General features: G+C 37.5%; 1 protein-coding gene across 5 annotated transcripts in view; it reads left to right on the top strand.

Annotated features, from left to right (window-relative positions):
- OSBPL8 (oxysterol binding protein like 8) overlaps nt 1-20023 on the top strand; it is a 79926-nt gene extending 59903 nt beyond the window's left edge. For all 5 annotated transcript variants that reach the window (XM_042815883.1, XM_042815881.1, XM_042815884.1 and 2 more), the window contains 16 exons: nt 3086-3170; nt 4159-4330; nt 6257-6491; nt 7656-7840; nt 8640-8721; nt 9283-9381; nt 9869-9965; nt 10328-10426; nt 11688-11785; nt 13075-13164; nt 13674-13810; nt 14077-14262; nt 15505-15592; nt 15992-16094; nt 16504-16609; nt 16872-20023. In XM_042815883.1, the coding sequence (XP_042671817.1) occupies nt 3086-3170; nt 4159-4330; nt 6257-6491; nt 7656-7840; nt 8640-8721; nt 9283-9381; nt 9869-9965; nt 10328-10426; nt 11688-11785; nt 13075-13164; nt 13674-13810; nt 14077-14262; nt 15505-15592; nt 15992-16094; nt 16504-16609; nt 16872-17007 (1998 nt within the window). In that variant the 3' untranslated portion in view covers nt 17008-20023. The remainder of the gene's footprint in view (nt 1-3085; nt 3171-4158; nt 4331-6256; nt 6492-7655; nt 7841-8639; nt 8722-9282; nt 9382-9868; nt 9966-10327; nt 10427-11687; nt 11786-13074; nt 13165-13673; nt 13811-14076; nt 14263-15504; nt 15593-15991; nt 16095-16503; nt 16610-16871) is intronic.
- Nucleotides 20024-20029: the final 6 nt, after the last annotated feature.

The raw sequence follows: 20029 nt of genomic DNA, 5'->3' as shown, positions 1-20029 counted from the left end.
ATGTGCTGAGAGCTGGAGTGGCGTTTGTTCATTTTGGTATGGCTATTTGCAATTAAAATTACTGGACTTAATTAGATGAGAGGCCTTGAAGTTTGAAACTGTTTTCTGCCTTGTGTTCCTAGTCAATTATAACTTTCTAGTAATAAATTTATTACTGCAAGGTAAATTTTCATGAACATAAATGGCAATTGACTGAATTGCAGGGTAGATAATTCAGAACAAGGTTGAAGTCTAAGACAAAATGAGTTGTGTTTGCCATCAGTGTAGGAAGATGACATTGCAAGAAATACTTACACAGAGATAAGTACTGCAGGACATTTTCTTGCTTAAGCACACCTTCTGTAGTGTGTCCTTCTGGCAGCTTGTAAATTCTTATCGACAGTAGTTTGCAGTCAGTCACTTACTGTGCTTCCTTAGGCCTATTGTTGTGGTCTGTGATGTTCCTTCTGCACTTTAAGGTACTTGATGCACTGAACCTTCTTCTTTCTTCCTCAGGTGCCCAATCCTAATGCCATCTCAGTTTTTTAAAATGTTAACTGGAGAAGTTAGCACAAATGACTTCTCATGAACAGATTTAGATTTTAGTGTGACTGCCTGATTTTGTTGTTTTCTATGAATATTTGTGGCACTTGAGTTTAGTTGGCATGAATATTCTGTTGAAAGTAAACTTCAAAGTTTTTTAATCTAGTGGAATTTTTAATTTGCCCATTACCTCATGTTCCAGTAGTTGTGCAATCAGTTTAAATGCAGTAATCTAACAAGTGGAAACTAACTAACATCTGTTTTGGACACTCATACTCTGAAAATTGATTTTGAAGTCACAATGGCTGATAACAATGAAAACGTCAAGTGCTTTTGAAACAATAGCCAATTAAAAATCCACATGCAAATATTTCAAAATAAATCAACCTACTTAAATGTTCAATCAAATGATTAACTCTGTGTTAGTCAGTACATTGTGCAGCTGCCCATGGGAGTATAGCTTTCTCATACATACTAAAATGCAAACCATCATTTCTTTATTACATCTGGTACAAAGTGATGCATCCTGTATGCCCACAGCATAACCTTAAAGCTCTCAAGGGAGGAGTGCTGCCCTTTGTATCCTGTAATCTGGCAATTTTGAGGACTTGGGATAGTGGAGGCACTTGGCTCGGTACACATGTGCCCATGGAGCCACAGCACAGTACCATCCCCCTTATGCAGTGCCCAGTGATCTCTCCCAGCCCTTCTCTCCCCAGGGGTGCAGTGAACTCTCCCTTGCATCCCCCAATGTTCCAGACCCTTAGTGACCCACCCTCAAAACCAGGAGTGCTCTGCATAATGTCTCCCACGGGTCTTGTTAGCTCCAATCCTCACGTGTCACCTCACCAAACACCTTGCATAGAAGAACCTCTCCAGTCACTGGAGGAGGCTGTAACATAGAATCTTAATTTTAACACCCAAGTGGCTTCTACTCTGTATGCATTCAGAAGTTTCTGAACATTGTGTACCAGCACCAGCTCATGTGTACGGGTATCTAAGCACCACTAAGACTCCTTGTTACCTGCCTCTCACCCTCAGAAATGTTCTGGCTGTTTCATACGCTTGCTTCTAAAATATCTGCTATTATTTGCTTTTGCTCAAAAATTCTGCTGGCTTTCAAATTCCCTCTTCCAAGCCTTATACTGGTTTTCATTAGGCTTCTATGGGGAAATCAGTCAAGGCCAAACTGTGATTACTCATGAATTAGGCAGGCTTAACCCAGCTTTCAACAAGCTTCAAGTGTGTTTAATACAGCCCTCTTTGCTCATCACTTACTTTAATGTTCCCATGGGTAAATGTTTTTGAAGAGACATTTAAATGATTGCTTAGTATTTTATTCCAAAGCAAAGCTTTGGATTTGCTTTAAATTCCAAATGTGAAAAAAAACTTCATAATGAAAGTTAAACTTTGGCATTTAATGTCCTGTATGTTTCTTTTGGTTGAACTCAATTCTTGGTGTCCTGCTGATTCTCTTTGTAGAAGGACTTAAGCATCTGAATGTCTTTTATGGACTTAGCTATCATCCTTATCATTTTAATTTTTTTTTTTAAGCACCAAGTCTACAGGTAGGCATCTAAATACAGTTAGACACAAAATTTTTTAAGGGGATTGACTGACTGTTGGGTGATAGAGAGGTTGAAGGGAGGAGGTGGGAGACAGGAAGAGTGGGTTCCTATTGCAAGACGTAGTGTTCAAGTGGGAACAGTTAGCTCAATTTTGTGTAGATATTGATCGACTCATGTCTTCTGAAGACAGCAGATGCCATGCAGTTCTGGAGTGTAGGATGCAGTTGAGATAACGAACATGTTCTTGCGTAAAAGAGGCATAAAGTGGATCACTGAAGAGAGCCTCCTGCTCTCTCCAGTGGTTTAGCTTGCTCTTCTGTCTTTTGAGGATTTCTGAACCATAGCTGCTTCTTAGGAATTGAGAGGAATCTACTCACATCAAGAGAGGATGAGGACCAGAGGGGAAGGGTTAGTTGTTTACAGATGTGGAGTCTTCTGATAGACAGCTTTTGTTGTAAATCAACCCTCTTAAAATACCCCTTCCCCCCCAATATTTTTTGTTTCATACTTACCTGTTTATCTGAAACGCAGAGTTGAAGAGAAATAACTCATCTCTTCTGATCTCTCTATGCCCATCTGCAGGCCCTTAAAAAGTGAGGGTGACTCCCCTTGTAGCATTCATTTTGATGCTTTTGTCTTTTTGCTTTAAGTGGCATCAGCAGAGCATTTCTAAGCTACTACACCAAGTCTGATTTACCAAAAGCAAACAAACAAACAAAAATCCCTCAAACGAAGACAAAATAAAAGCACCAAAAATTATTTGAATCCCAAAGACTGTTCTCTTTAAAAGAAAGAGGGTTGAATTGGGAGCTATACTTAAAATGATGACTTTGAAGAAGAAATCCAGTAAAAGAGGGCTGTCCATCTTTCCATTCATATCTTCATTAGATGTTGCTGAGTGACAGTAAATAGCCAGCAGTGTGTCTGCTTGTTACGTGAATGGTAAACTCTAAAACGGAATTAAAATATATGATGCTTCTTTTGTGTATTTCAAGGGTCCAAAAGGTGAAGCAGTTGGTTCTATAACTCAGCCACTACCCAGCAGTTACCTGATCATCCGAGCCGCTTCAGAATCAGATGGTAAATAGGCACTTCAGTATTTTTTCACCAAGACAGCAATCAGTCGTTAGAAAGACATTGCTTAAGTTGTCTTACTGACTATTACAGCCCTGTGATTGCAGTTCATGCTTGTAAAGGCTCTTCCTTAACTTGGTACATTGTTGTGTTGGAACTAGCAATTTTTCATGTCTATTCAAGGAGAATATTGAATTGAAGAAATTGTCATTGAGCTCCTTACAACTAGTTCCTTTCTTAAATGCTACTGTAGACTCTTTCTAATGAAAGTGTTTGTGTATTATAAAATTCAGCAGTTTTACAGAGCTCTTGTAGTAGAAATTCCTTCAAAATACACGTTTTTAATGCTATCACTTAGAGGAGATAGGGATTAATATTGATGCAACCATCTTGGAAGGTTAGAAAACAAAAACAAAATTTAAGACTGCTGTTTAGACTTCTTAGTAGCTGCTTTCCTTCTACAGATTAATTAAACATACCCTTGAAGTCCTTAAAGTTAAGACTCTTATTTTCCTTCAGATAATGATACAGTTACTTTTAAATACAGTGTATAGAAGAGAAATAAAAGTCACATTTTTGTATTGTTTAATCACCCTTAGATGTAAATTTGTACTATCTTCATTGGTTTATTTTAAGTGCTTTTTTTTTATTGCTTATGAAAAACTATTAGATTTGAAAATGAATTAAATACAGGAAAATAAATAAGTGAGGAGTGAAAAGAGCACATAATTTTAGAAAATCTGTATTGGAATGTCCAATATTGAATTGACTTTTATATTGTAATTTCCATATTGTATAACATGAACAAATTCTGCCAAGTGATGCAATTACATAGTCTTCAAAAGTGGAATATGTCTGCAAGCACCTTTAGAGGAGTTCAGTAAGTAGAGCCTTGATGGAGCCATTAAGGAAGAAATGCTAGAATGTGCTCTAAATGAATCATTCACCTTGGTCCCCTACCCAACAGCATCTCTAATATTAAATTTGTCTTCAGGCAGGTGTTGGATGGATGCTTTGGAGCTGGCTTTGAAATGTTCAAGTCTACTTAAACGTACAATGATTAGAGAGGGTAAAGAACATGACTTGAATTCTTCAAGTGACAGTGCTCATGTCTCTCTCTATGGCCTGCTTCGTGCTAACAACTTAAATAGTGGAGACAACTTACCGTGAGTAAATTAATTACTAAACCTGATTGCTTTTCTGGCAGAACCATATAGTAATAACTTCTCCAAAGTTATTGGAGTTCTTTGAAGAGAGGATCTCTCTTTGCAGTTCTACTCGCTTCCAGATTCTCTCTATAAGACTTAATTGCACTGTGTTTTTATACATGGATAAAATGAAAAACATGTATACTTTATTTTTTGAGCAAAGAAGATACAGAGGGCAGCTCGGCCCAAGGAACTCAAAGCTGAGTATTACACCAGTAAGTTAAAGCACTCAGTTAAACTGTTACAGTTTAATTTTTTTTTTTTTTTGTATTGTGAAGTTGGTCTCTCTTGTTTGTTTCACCTGAAAAAAGTTTAGTTCATGTTATGAAAGTAGGCAGGTGTGAATATAAGTTGCTTTTCTTTGGTCAAAGTATAAATAACACCAAAACTATTTAAATGGTTGTCATTTGCCTCAGGTTTGAATCATCAAGTTAATCAGTAATGCTTCCATCAGCCTATGAAATTAAATAGTACAAAAATTGAAATCACCTGTGTCAAGTATTAGAGGGCCCTTGAGCCATTTCAGTAAATGCTCTCATCCAAATTTTTGTGAGCATGGTCTTTCCTGAAAATATATCATTAAACAAGCATGGTGAATGTCTAGTATTAAATGTGGAGATTGGTGGCCCTGCATGTGGCAGGGGGGTTGGAGCTTCATGATCCTTGAGGTCCCTTCCAACCCTGGCCATTCTGTGATTCTGTGAATGAATGTGCTTTCCAACACTTCCAGTTATGGCATCAGAGTGCATTAGAAAGATATAAGAGATTTAGTCATTTGTTTGAAATAATTTGGTCTGAAGCTTGGGCTTTGCACCGTTTTTCTCTCTTATCTTCCACCAGTTGAGTATACTGATAGACTGACATACATGTCTTTGAATAATCCTTCACACATATGAATACAGCTGCCCACATCTGTTCTGGGTGGGTGGCGCTTTTATACCGCTGTAGTGGAGATAAAAGTACAGGCCTGTGCAGGAAGAAATGCTTTTCTTGCTGACTTTAGATAGCCTGAAACACTGAGAAAAAGCAGACTATTGCCTTATTGCCTCCAGTCCAAATTCAGGGCACTATCCTGATGACCAGCCAATATTTTGTCCAGGTACAGTTTTGCTCCTTCCACAATCCTAAGGAAACAGTGAAACTGCAGTGTACAGTTCAACTGGAGATCTGTAGTCATAATTTAATATCATCACCTGACCGAGATTACAGTCACAGCAATTAGCTACAATCGTTAAGTCTAATTAAGAGTAATAGTTTAATTAAGTAGATCTTTGGATGTGGTGTATTGTAAGAGTATTCAGTGTGTTTATCTAAACTATAGACATAGTTTTAAAGGGGTTGGCAGGAGAGGGAGAAAACATGAAAGCAATTTTAACTCCAGCTGAGAGCTAGCTTTTTACATTTCTCAGTGATGTTGCAGCAGAGGATGCCTTGGTCCTTCTGGGAATGTGTACAGCTGTGTAACCTTGAGAAGGAAGCATGCTGGGGAGTTAATAAGGAGTTTAAAATCAGTATTTATTTACACTGCCTTAATGTGGGAAAGGAAATAGTGTTCTATACCTACAAATTACTGCTTTGTGTGAAGTATCACTTCAGTTATGGAATTCACTTTATCGTTCTTCATCCGCTATATGTAGTCTCTTCCTCACCTCACTGGCCATAGCCAGAGAATATAAAAAACATAAATGCAAAGTAAATTTGGTGCATTTTACAGTTCAGTGACAACACCGCATCCTGTATATTTCCACTGAAGCCAGTTCAACTTTGCTGCTAGACTGGGGTTCATACTGGCACCTAATTCAAAGGATTATTGTGGGATTTTGGTTTGGAAACATGAAATCGTGGGGTGAAGCTGAAGATTCATTTAGCTTTTATCTTTTGTAGATTAAATGACAGTGAAATCGAAAGGCATCACTTTAAAGACCAAGATATGTACTCTGATAAATCTGATAAGGAAAATGATCATGAACATGATGAGTCTGATAATGATGGATTGGGGAAAAGTGAAGAAAGTGATAGTGACACATCAGAGCGACAAGATGACTCTTATGTTGATCCAGAGCCAATTGATATCAAAGAAACAACTTACTTAGAACAAAGTCATGAAGAACTTGGAGAGGTAAAAGTACTTTTCATGTAGTAGGCAGGTCACTTTGCTGCATGTAAAGCTGATATTTTAGAGGATGTGCTACATTTGACAGCTGCTTTACAGGATTGACTTTCATGTGGTCAGTAATCCTGAGGAAAAAAAAATTGTATCCATCCGTGTTCTGCTCTGCTACACTTCTGTGCTTCTGAGAGATTCGTTTATTTAAAAAGAATGACCTCTTTGTTAAAGATTATTTGGCGTATTTCTCAGAGAGAAGGTGCTTACTTTAGAAGGACCACCTGCAGCAGAAGTTGGCCATGTCTGCCTTTCTTCTCGTTACTAACTCTGTTTTTTTTATTAAATTGTTTTGGTCTTTTTCTTTAAGTAAAAATTTTCAAGTTGATTTTTATACAAACTGACACCTATTTTTCTACTGCAAGAGAGAAGTTAAGTAGTGCTGGGCTTTGCAGAATTCTGTGAAAGACTTGCTATGTTTTCAGTGTTCAGCTTGCATTCTATTATGATGCCCAGAGTTACTGCTCTGTTTCTGTGGGTTTTCTTTCACCCCTACACAGCCAAATGTGAGAGGAATATGTATGTATTACTTGCTATAATAATACCAAAAATCTTTTTAATGGAAATGGAGAGAAATAGAATAGTTGTGACTCTCCTCTTTTTCTCAAGTGCTAAGTGTGAGGTTTGTTGTTGTTGTTTGCTCCATTTTTATATACCTACTGGACATAGAAACTTTGTGCTTTGTTGCTTTCCAGGATCAGCTCTAGAATAAACAACGGCTCAAGAAAAGTTGAGGGGTTCAAGTTAGCAACAATGCATTTTAGAATAGTTTTGGGAAGAGGGATGCTTTTCCTATAGACCTTGTTTTTCATTTCAGGAACTGTAAGAAAGAATATCTCCACTTTTCTTTGACCAAAAGGAGCACATTGGGGTTTTTTTCTGTTTTAGGGTTGATAAAAAGAAATGCAGTTTTTAATGCTGAATAGTAAATATGTAATCATATGTATCATATATTAAATGTGTACTGTAAGTGTATTTAGAGAAATTTTCTATCTCTTCCTCGGAGTGTTCCATTTCATGTGTACATTTTATATTGTTATGGCATCGTCAGAATGCATTGAAACAGTTCAACGTCTATGTTCTTTATCCTTTCTGTAAGCAGTTTCTTATTTATCTTAGGCAGGGGAGGCTGCTCAGACAGAAGTAGTGTCTGAAGAAAACAAAAGTTTGATCTGGACACTTCTGAAGCAAGTCCGTCCAGGAATGGACTTATCCAAGGTTGTACTGCCTACGTTTATCTTGGAACCTCGTTCTTTCCTTGACAAGCTCTCTGATTACTACTACCATGCAGACTTCCTATCCGAGTGAGTCAATCCTATCACTGGTTTTCTTTCCCTTTAGCTTCCTTTTAAGCTAAAATAAGAAACCAGTAAGATACTGAAATCTTTGTTGTCTGGTCTGGTTCACTTGAACAGCATCATAGAATACGTAGTCTGAATGTTTGTCTGACAATCTATCAGTTGTCAAATATTCTTGCTTTCTGAAAATTATCAGCCTAAGAGCTCGGCTGGTACGTCTCAATGTCTGTCCCCTCTTAATACTTTAATAGCAATTGTGTTGCAAACATTTCTGTTGTGGATTTTAGGAAATGGTTAAAAGACTTCTCGAGATTTAACAAAATTAGTTTGTTTTTTCCTTTTTCTTCTTTTGGATGCATATTTATAATGGTGGAATAGCAAGAATTAACCTTTTTAAAGAAATTATTAAATACTGTTTTGATTTAGAATTTATTTACCTGCTCAAAGAAAGCTAATGAATTAAAACCTGTACATAGAGATATTATTCAGCTGTGCATGAGTATGCCAATTCTCTGGAGCATTCTCTTTCCTAAATAAAAGGAATTGGAGGGGGGTGTTTAGCAGGATTTAGTGTTTCAAAGTCCAGACTCAATTTTGGAGTAAGCATTTCTGATTTTTATTTTGTTTGATTTCCATGTTCAGAGGATTCTGAAAGCTTAATTTCAGGCTGAAAGTTTTACTACTGAGAATCACAAAACCTCTGTTTAAGTGAGCTTCTAGATAGAAGATGTATAACAGCAATTGGTAGCGTCTCATAATCGAAGCAATGCTGACATTCAGTCTGTGCTTTCTGTTTGTTTCACAGAGCTGCTCTTGAAGAGAATGCTTACAACCGCATGAAAAAAGTAGTAAAGTGGTATTTGTCTGGATTCTACAAAAAGCCAAAGGTGTCCTTTTACTCATTATTTTGTCTTTGTTTTGGAAGTTGTGTCTAGTTTGAGAGCTCAGGAATGTGCTGGAGTTTTTGTTTCATTATATTGTTAGGCATTTTTTTCTGAAGAAGGTGAAGTTTTCATTATTTAGATAAATTTATCATAGATCTTTCTGGTCCCCAGCCATGCTTAAAGCAGATTGTGCACAACTGCTTTTTCCCCTTGAAGTAGAAATGTAATGAAACATTTTTACACAAAGTTGAGCAATATCTTGTTTACTGTTCTTCAGTGATAGCGTTATGTATTTGGAGGAGTAAGATTTCCCCTACTTCATTTAGCGTTAAACTCAGTATTCTTTATAAGCAGCTTGATGGGAAATAGTATTTAAAGATGACACTATTTACTGCTTCTTGAGCCTGATATTCAAATGATGAGATTGAGGCAATGTGCTCTAGCATATGCGTTATGCTTGCTTTTTTTTTTCCTTTCTCTATCTTTCAGCGACTGACTGTTAGAAATATTCTGTGAGTTCTTTACATGCTCTGTATGGTTACTGTCTGTTTTGTTTCTGTTCAGGGACTAAAAAAGCCGTACAATCCTATACTTGGCGAGACTTTCCGCTGCATGTGGATCCATCCGAGGACGAACAGCAAGACTTTTTACATTGCAGAACAGGTAGCTGCCATAAGCAGCATGAATATTTTTAAGAAAAACAAATGTGTTAGGTTTTTTTGTGTGTGCTAGGTAAGCAATATGGCAGCACTAGAAAATGTATTTGTATGTATGTGTAGTATCCTAAAAACTCTCCTCAATATATTCTTAGAAAGACAAAGATGTTTCAGTGTTTTTGTTCCATCTTCCTCCAGTGAAAGTCAGACACTAGTTTTCTCAACTCTAGTAATTCACTGAAAATGCTTGCTTGATCTTTATCTCTGAAGATTAAGGTTGAGTTTGGACAAGGCTGCCAGACATACAGTTTGAATTTTGGGTGGTCCTTTGTCGAGCCAGGGGCTGGACTAGATCTCTGTGGGTTCCTTCTAACATGGGTTATTCTATGATCCTATGATCTCATATATTAATTGTATTCTATTCTGTGTAACATGAATTTTGCATTGTCTTTATTAGATCAAGGTTTATACTGTGTTGCATGTTTTTTCAATAGGTGTCCCATCATCCCCCAATATCTGCCTTCTATGTTAGCAACCGCAAGGACGGTTTTTGCCTTAGTGGTAGCATTCTGGCCAAATCAAAATTCTATGGTAAGTAATGTTTTGGGAGCTAAGAGGGTTGGGGTTTTTTTTTGGCTGTGCTTTTATTGAGGAGTGTAAAATCAGTGCAGGTGTTTTGATGATGAAAAAGGGCTTTTAGAAGAATGGTTGGGTTTGGATCATTGTATTATAATTGCCTGACAAAATTTTTCTTGCTGGTCTTAGCATTTTAATTTCTCTTTTACAGTACACTTTAATTTTTGTTTGGAGATGCTGTGATTATAGTGGCTTCACTAGGCAAGATAGATTTCAATGCCAAATATGATAATTTTAATTCTGTTTCTTGGTTATTAGGAAATGCTGACTGTTGTCTTGCAGGGTGTGAAATGTGCTTCTCTGTGTTTGAATTCCAGGGAATTCATTATCTGCCATACTAGATGGAGAAGGACGGCTGACGTTCCTAAATAGAGGAGAAGATTATGTAATGACTATGCCATATGCTCACTGTAAAGGTAGAGTTCATTATTCTAAATATACTGTTGTTGAATTTAATCTTGTCATCTGCGTAAATTTTTGTGAACACAGGCAACGTTGGTGTTTCTAGGCTCCCATATACTTTACCAAGATAAGAAGTATTATTTAAGTAATCGTCTGGCTTTGGCACAGCAGAAGATTTTTTTTCATCAATATTAAAAGTGTTTAGATAGCTATCTGTCATTACATGACAGTAATTTATTGTTTAAGTTGCTTTCTTTTCTGGAGAGGACTCTGGAGCTTCTCCAGTATTTTCCTATTGGAAATATAATAGTGTAGTCTCTACACCTCATGTAGTTTGGGTGTAAATCATGACTTTTTTTCTTTAGTTTCACTACAGGGAAAATAGTCAGTAGTTCCTTTCTGAAGGGCTGATAGTTGTACAGAATACATTGCAGCATTGCTGGGATTTTTGCCTCCGTATTTTCTGCCAAAATTCTATTTCAGAACTCTTGTAATCAGCAAGCGTAAGACTTTCATACAGATGCATGACAGATGAGTTAGCAGAATTATGTAACTTAACATGAGTTTGGTAGGCTCTTCTTTTTTTTTTTTTGGAGGGGGGTTATTTTTAATATTGTCGGATTTTATGTTACCTTTCATATGACTTTGGTGACAGAAATAATGCTTAACAGTAAGTACCTTAGGTGTATACATACATACAAAACAGACAGGAAGAAGAACTAGAATGACTAGTGATACTGATACAGAGAAAGAAAGATGGAAGAATATGCGGAGAGGGGGGGGAAGAGAGGGGAATGTGCATGCTGGAAAACATATTTCTGCAGGCATCCATTGTGTGTAAAATACACTCAGTGTTTCAAATGCTGGGTTGCAGGGGAAAGACTGTGATTGTGGGAAATATGCTATGAGTTGTCAACCTTTTTGCTTCCAAAAATCTTTGGAGGGGTGATCAGTGATGTCCTGTACTGGCTGTGCGATTTTCTTTACTGCGCCTACTGTATCTGTCTGAGCAAAGTTGTTTTCCTATTGATAGATCATATTTCCTGCTTAAGTAATTCATTTGGATGCTTTTCTTTCTGTTTGGGTTATCTTATTGGGCAGAAACATCACGCTCATGGTTAGGGAAAGTCACCTAAAGAGAAAATAAGCAGAGCTGTTGCTTTCTTTTTGTTCTCTGGCACAGATGTGTTTACCCCAGGAATTGGGACAAAAGAGTTTAGGTTGTTTTTGTCTTGTCCAGTTACAAATTCTCATGTTGGCACTTCCTTCTTGCAGGAATTCTTTATGGCACAATGACCTTAGAGCTTGGGGGAACGGTCAACATCACCTGTGAAAAAACTGGCTACAGTGCAACAATTGAATTCAAACTGAAGGTTAGTAAATGCTATGAGTGGACATGAGAATGAGCATTCTAATATTAAAATGTTTGTATTATCAGATCATACCATAGATACAATCTAGCAACCTGTGGCTAGAGAAAAAAAAAAAAAGGAAAGAAACATAGGACAATATAATTCCTTTTTTATTTTTTCTTCTGGGTCCAAAAGTCTTGACCAAAACTTACAGCTCTGTCTTATCTCTGCTTGTAAGGATGCTTCCATTGCAGTGCTTGCATATTGCCAGTTGTGTGAACCTTACAAACAGCTTAGCTGGAGGGGTGACGGGAGGAAGCAACAGTCTGTCTCATTTCCAGCAGTAGCATCTGTATGTGTCTGAAAGGTGTGCAAGAACAGGGATTAGTGATCTAATCAGCAACTCAAGTATTTTGTATCTTGCTGAGTGTATATATATCCTATGGAGATTTTTCATTCTCTGAAAACTTTTGAGTGTCTTTTTAAACTTCTTGAGATCCCTTGAAGAAGAGCTCAAGCTCAGGTTCCCCTCTTCCATCCTGCATGAAAATTAAGTTGTTCCTGGCACATCAAACAAAGGTAACAGAAGGGTTTTAGCTAACATTCAGATCAGTTTAATGTCCAGCCTTATGAGCAATTATGTGTACTATTTTTTGCAGCTGTCTTTGCTATAGAAACACTCACCAGGTGCAAAGGCTAAGCAAAGGTTTCTCAATTATGTATAAATGGCTGGCTCTTCTGAAAATGTTCCTGCTGTTTTTGAGACAAACTGATTTAAAGCTAAACAGTCACTAGGGAAAAGTGCATGTGGAGAGAAACTGTACTCAACTAAGATTGTAGGGGAAAGTTGAAAGTTAGGAGGCTGTATCAATTGAAGTTTTGCCTCTTCAACGCATGGGATACATGTAGACTATCAAAAGGCTGAAGAAAATTTCTTGCTGTCATTTTTCTTGTTTTCACAGGAGTTAATCTCTATTAACAGAGTCTTTGGCAAAGTGGTGAGATTAGTAATAGCAAATGACAATTTCCTTCTAGATGCCATTCACATGACTTGCATATCACCATGTTTTTACATTTTTTGCCCTTTTCAGATTTCTTTCAATCCTAGTAATTTTGATCAGCAAAGCTTTTGAGAAAATAGAGAGAACAATTTAGTTGTGGTACTATTAGGCAGAAGTTGTAATATTGAAAGCATTCAGGGCTGTTTACATTGGATTTCGTAAATGCATTTTATTTCATAACACTCAACATACATGCAAATATTTTTTGTTATTAAAACAAATATGAAAGCATTTCTTTTTATTTTGCAGCCATTTTTAGGTAACAATGACAGTGTTAATCAAATATCAGGGAAAATTAAGCTTGGCAAAGAAGTTCTGGCTATTTTGGAGGGCCACTGGGTAAGTAGTAAGTATTGAGTAAATTATGAGTTAAAAGAGGGGAAAATAGCATGTAGTTACAAAAAAGGCTCATAAAAAAACAGGAGTTGAGTAAATGCCACTTTCAGTGAAGTGTCCTTTGTAGTTAAACAGTCCTCAAGGGTGACGTTAGAGTCAAGGTACTGTTACTGCTGAGTATGCTTGAGTAGTTCCTGGTGAGAATACTTTGTATACATATTAATACTTGGAGGAATTGTTGTGGCACCAGGATGAAATACTGAAATTTGTTTCAGTTCTGATGACACTGGCACCCTTGTTTGACAGCGATGGTCCCACTCCCTCTCTATTCTGAGTTAGAACCAGTGCAGAATGCAGAAATTGAATTTTGAAATTAGCATATGTAATTATTCTTGTCTGCTAATCTGAAATATTTTTATTTACAAAAATAGTAATTATTCCTTCAGTTTGCATTATTTTTTGTTCTCTGTGTGATTATTACAGTTAGGATCACTAAATTATCTATGTTACAGGACAGTGAAGTTACTATTAGGGACAAGAAGACCGATGTTTCGGAGACGTTCTGGAACCCAACTTCTGATATCAAGCAGCGTAGATTACCTAGATACACTGTGAAGTTTGAAGAGCAAGATGACTTTGAGTCAGAGAAGTAAGTGCTCTTTAGAAGCACAAATAATTATTCTGACAAAATAGAACTCATTATCTTCTTCAAATTATGACATTAGCTGGCCTGTAGCTGATGGCTTTGTTACTTCCTGTGTTTGCTGATATTGACCTGTACAGCAAGAAAGCAGCACTGTTAAATACAGGCTCACTACTTAGAAGCCTTACGACCTCTACTAAGCCTATAATTAGAGAAATGTTTTCAATTACTTTTATAACCAGGTGTTACTCTTGATATTGCTTGTTTGTCAGGCTTTGGCAACAAGTGACTAAAGCAATAAATAATAAAGACCAAACAGAAGCTACTCAAGAGAAATACGTTTTGGAGGAAGCTCAGAGAAAGAGTGCCAAAGAGAGGAAACTGAAGGGTGAAGAGTGGACGTGCAAGCTGTTTGATCAGGATTCAGTCACGGGAGAATGGCACTACAGATACGCTGAGTGAGTGCTGGAATGCTTGTAACAAAACTGCCAGTTGATGCTCGCAAGTGTCTCTGAGCCTCTTGCTGTGCTTTTAAGAGCGAAAGCTGAAAGCATGGAAGCATGAAATTTGCAATGCTACTTGATTACTCCAATTCACGTGTTTTAACCAAAATGTGTAACTTTGTAGCTGAACTGGTTATCCTTTTAGCAGGGACTGTATGTAATTTTGAAAAGGCAGGGATTACTACAGCAGGAAACTATGTTTCAAGCACTTATTTCAATGGACTTGTTCTGTGTTTTGTTTTGTTTTCCTTTTTTTGGAAAATTCACTTTTTTGTGTTTTGTTTTCCTATTTCTGGTTATGTGCCTCCACAGATTGGAAAGCACTGTGTGTATTTTCTGTGTCCGTGAAGTTTTATGATTCAAGTGTGTGCCACGGAAGTGTTACTGTATGTTAGAAAGCAGTCTGTGGGGTCTGTTGTCGTTGGAAGGAATTATTGATTCTTTTTATGAATGTGAGGCCAGCTCACCACGTGGTCTGCATGAAGAGCAGAATATTTTATGCTTACTGTGAAAAATGCATTCAGTGAACTGCAGCATTTGTTAAGGTATCTAAATTAGATACCTGGATTGCAGTTGTGAGAGACCTTTGGGAGAAGAATGCCTTGTTCTTATCCAGTTACCTTAGACAACATTTAACTCAAGCCACGTTATCTAAGATGTGAATGCAGGTCTATGTTCACAGTACCCAAACAGCTGCAAATGTTTTCAAAAAGACACAAGAAGAAATGAAAGAAAACCAGTGCTTAATCTGCACTCATTAAAGCTGTGCATGATAATGATCTTCAAGCAGCTGACTTGAGTTTTTTGTCATGGAAAGCCTGTGCTTCATGGGAATGTCTGTCTTTACCTTTGGCAATTTGTCTTCTCTAATGAGCTGTCTTTTGCTTGTTATTTTTCATTTTATGTCAGTTTGTATTTGGAAAAGCACTCCTAAAAATCTGCACAAGCGAATTGTATGTTGCTCATTACTGCCTCTTGAAACTATTGCAGGTTACCATTAGCCACTTTGGAATGAAAGTAGTTCTGAGGCAACTGGATCTCGTGGCTTTTCAGGCTACACGTGGACATTTGGATCATTTTTTCAGTGTTTGACTTCTACACAGGGAGAAAGATTGTTATTTCGTTACATACGAAATAGTTTCTGAGCAATAAAATATAATCTCTGTGTTATTAATCATTTGTATTCATTTTGTCTAGTACCAGGCCGTGGGACCCTTTGAATGATATGATTCAGTTTGAAAAAGATGGCACAATCCAAACCAAAGTTAGGCATCGGACACCAATGGTATGTTCTAGTTTTGTTAGTAGGTGCAGCAAGCTCCAGGGACTCACGTTTATTGTGTTGTATGTATGAAGGTCCTCAAAGCATGGGGAGGGTTAAAGAATACCATTGGTACCCTGTGAAAATGTAGATTAGCCAGTCCATAGTCTTTCACTTCTGTGATGCATCCTGAGCGGTAGAGATGACTTAATTGACTAAGAATGTGAAGTAATGCCAACTTGAGGTCAGCAATTTAACACAGTCCTCCCTTAATGGAAAGATGCACAAGCCTTGGGTTGCTTTTATGTCAAAAGTCTTGATTTGCAAGTCTGTGAGATATGCTTTTTGCTGTTACTGACAGAATGTGCTGCTTTGCTGCAGTTCTGGTTCTGTGGAAGTAATTTATATGTTTTACAATTGTAGGTTAGTGTTCCGAAAATCAAGCGAAAACCAACCAGCCAGAAAAAAGGGGAGTGTGGTTTCTCATCCCCTGAGCCTGATAATCAGGATTCCTCTGGAAGTGAAGGTAGGAGAAGATATGTTTACATTCAAACATAAGAAATTTACTTAAGCAGAGTTCTTTAGTCACACATACTATTATTATTTCAGAATGTTTTCATTACAAAGACATGTTTTAGATAGCACTTCAATGTGGCGCATGTTCTGGTGTCTCTATTGAGTATGTGGAAACAGATTTTTGTTGTTGAGACTGTCTGCAAAAATTGAACTATACCTGGAGAGTTTTAAGATATTCCTAAATCTCAACTTGCTTTCCTTCTGAGCTACAGTAACTTTGTAATGAAACTTTAGTTTTCAATAGAAACTCACTTAGAAAACTTCCTCCTTGGTTTTGCAAGCTTGTCATTCCTGCTTTGCTCCGTTTTGGATTGAGGACTTCCTTCTGGGAATTACACCCATCTTTTCTATTTTTGTAGCACAACTTACGAAGCATAATACAAGAATAAGGAAAAAAGGGGCAGACCTTGGTGAACTGCAGAGTGCCATTGAATCTATAAAGGAAACACAAGAAGACATTAAGAGGTAGTACTAAATCTAAAATGGTTTAAAATGACAAAGAATACTGATTGCCCAGCTGTTTTGGAGGCTGATCTTTCTCCTTTTAATGCCATGATGTCTTTGAAGAACTGGGAAAATTAGTTTAACTGTCCTTCTTCTACATGTTAATTACTTATCAATAGTACATAATTTTCCTCAAAGTTTGTATCCTGTGGGGAGCCCCAACAAACTGGAATGTCAGATTGTCTGGATGGTGATTTACGAGATATTATTCTGTGCCTTACAGGGACATAATGGCTCTACGAAATCGAGTCACTTCTAATTCCCCACCTGTGGACAACCAGTTTTTGCAGCTGAAGCACTATATCTTCATTTTACTCCTGGTTCTGCTACAGCTTATCATCAATTTCTTGTTCAAATAGGAAGTGTGAACAAGAGCCTTTCTGAACTGGAATGATCAAACTCTTACTGGGGACCATGTTTTAAGTTGGACTTTAAATGATGCAATATTATCTGAAAGAGCCTTGTAGCAACAACTTGCAGAACTTTTTTGCCTCAGAGTCCGTGGTTCAGAATCATCCTCCCATCTACCCAGTTGAAGTAAGACTCGTGTAAGTGCCAGTACACTCTTGCTCCTGGTGTGTGCCTCTGTTTCAGACATACAGCATCAGCCTTGTGTTTTTTATTACGTCACATGCTGTACTGATGAATCTTCACCACAGAATAGATAAAATCAAAATTCAGAGGGCAGGCTCTGTAGGTTGGACCTGATTGCTGTTTTGGTAGTGTAATAAGCAGCAGACTTTGTTACATTTAAACTTACAACTTTTGTAACAAAGTAACTTTTAAAGTAGCGAGGCTTACCAACTTTTTTTTTTTTTTTTTTAATGGCGTTGGGTGTTTGGATGTGAACTTTTATTTGAGGTCAAATGAACACATTCTTATACAAAGGTCATGACTGTTAGGAACTGGCAAGTACAAAGCTGAAGTCTCTGAGAATTCTGCAATTTTATGTCCTTGATTTGTTCTGGAGGTGTGACAGTTTGTGTCCTGAATTACTACAGTGGCTTATAAGCCAATTTTTTTTTTTTTTTTTTTTTTTTTAATATATATAATTTTAAAACTTCAGGTTCTTCACAAAAACATTCCTGTATCTACTGTACAGAGCACGTTTTTAATAGCGCAGCACCTGGGCAGGTACTGTGTTTGTACATTCACACTCATGAACTGCAAATACTGAGGTTTTAGGGTTTGCTTTTTAAGTCTTGATAAATCTGTAAGTCCTGAATTTATATTGGAGTATGGCTGCGTCTCAGTAAGAAGGCAGACTGCCCATGCCAGGACTCTTTCTTACTTCAGAAACAAAATGTGAAGATGAAAAGTTACATTTAGTATATAACATGAGTTGAGCTTTCCAAAGGAGGGACTGTGTGGAACAGGATTTGGCCACTGTCAGCAGGTCATCTGCAAATGAGAATGTGTGTTTACAAGGGAAATGGCTTCAGAAATGGTGGGACAGCTAACAAAACAAATAAGAACAAATGATAGTAAAATGCTGTTTGTTACATTCACGGTGTATATATACTACCTAACTGAATACTCAGTGCACCTGTTCATTATCTGCAGCCATACCAGTTTATATGGACTTTAAATTTCAAATTAAAACCAGAGCTTGTAGCATCTTGTTGGAAGAACAACACGCATGTACAGCACTTACAGCTAAAAAAGTGGTACCAGTGTTTATCTGGTGAATTCCTTCTGGCAGTCAAGCCTTTCCATGTACATGTATCAAGTCAAAAAGTAGCCGTAGTGTTGTAAAGCTACTTTCAGCAACCCAGATAAGAAAGCAGGAAGACGGGAGACACAGAGTATAGCCAAGTTTGTTTTCAGTGGGTCCTCTCAGAAATCAAATGGAAAGTTTGGAGCTGCCATGGCCTTGGGCAGCCTCAGTAACTCTTCAAGTGATCTCACATTCTGTTCTACATCAGCCTTGTCCAGCATTTGGTGAAAATTCTATTTACTTAGTCAAGCTCATTTGTTCCCATGGCTGACATCTCCACAGCACTTCACTTTCTATTTCATTTTACCCCTTCTTTATTTCTTACAGCTTCGTACTAGCATAGCTTGTTCTGGAATCAGAACATTTTGGAATGTGGACTCTATTGTCTGCAACTGATGAGGTGGAATTTGTGAATATAGGAAGTTTCTTACTGTTAAGTTTTGTGTCCCTAAATTAAGTCTCCAACAGAAATTGAAATTGTTTGCCATATATAAAATGACATAAAAAAAGCAGAATACTATAGTATTAATTTAATCTACTCAGCATGGAATTGGGCCATTTGTTACAGTGCTCAAATGTCAAAGCTTCATCTGTCATAACTATCCATTACAGGTTCCTAAGCATGCTCCATGTGTGGGAGTAATATAAAAGGAAATGAGTGAGGTAAAAATAAAATCAGAATTTGAGCAATAACTTTAATCCCCTAAAATAGCTCTGCTAAATTTGGGGTGCTGAAAACTCTTGACTGACAGTTACAAGCTTTTTATCTGCCTTGTAAATGGAAATGTCCTTCTGCTCTTTTATTTTGATTTTAATCCTTCTATTTAAGATCAGTCACTAACACAGACTGGATGTATTTTTACATTCACTGTTCATGGATTTGACCCAGCTAGCTGGCTGGCAGCACAGCGTCGGGCAGCATCAGACTAAACAAATGTTCCATATGTGAAATTGAGCTTCAGCTCAAGGCAAGTCAGAGTTGAATGGAGTGAGACAAAATGCCTATGCTTATGTTCCTTTTCAGTTTATTTTTAGAGGTTACTTCTGTCATAAAGGTGGTTTTAGTCATGGTCCAGGAAAGTAAAGGATATATGATGAAACTTTTAAAAAGTAAAACTGCAGACTTCTGCTTGACAGAACGATTGGATTTCTTAAATTCTAGAAAGTACATCGGAGTCCAGCTGGATGATGTTCCCCTGTGTGAACAGGACGGCATCATTTCCTGCCTGATGCTTGTAGTACTGCTGCCCGTGGGCCTGGTGTGTGAGGGCTTTTCCGTGGCACATCATGATTGTCTGCTTGCCCACAACGTGTGGGTGATCTTGAATATGAAATATCTGATGCTGAGATCTGTGTGAGTTACAGAACGGGCTGTACAGCCTGCAGATAGATGTGTGAGGGCTGTAGCTTCCCAGTTTGTATGATTAAACAGCACTAGTTTGTTTTCACATTTGATTTAAAGATCTCAAGGGGGTGGTTGTTTTTTCTTGTACAGGAAATACCATCAGAAATTGTTGCCACGTGGTTTTGTTGTTTTGTTTTCAAATGCACTCTAAGCCTTTAATTTGCCATTAGGTACAGATTGCCTAGCTAGGTGCCCGTGACCTAGGCTAAAAGAGCAAATATGAGATGTCACAGGGCACCATTTCAGCAGCAGGAGATGT

Source organism: Centrocercus urophasianus, unplaced genomic scaffold (genome assembly GCF_019232065.1).
Source record: "Centrocercus urophasianus isolate 14NV4802_14NV808 unplaced genomic scaffold, USGS_Curo_1.0 seq_15, whole genome shotgun sequence".
Taxonomy (NCBI): domain Eukaryota; kingdom Metazoa; phylum Chordata; class Aves; order Galliformes; family Phasianidae; genus Centrocercus; species Centrocercus urophasianus.
The sequence above is the reverse complement of the archived record's forward strand: the minus strand, read 5'-3'. Positions and strand labels throughout refer to the sequence as shown.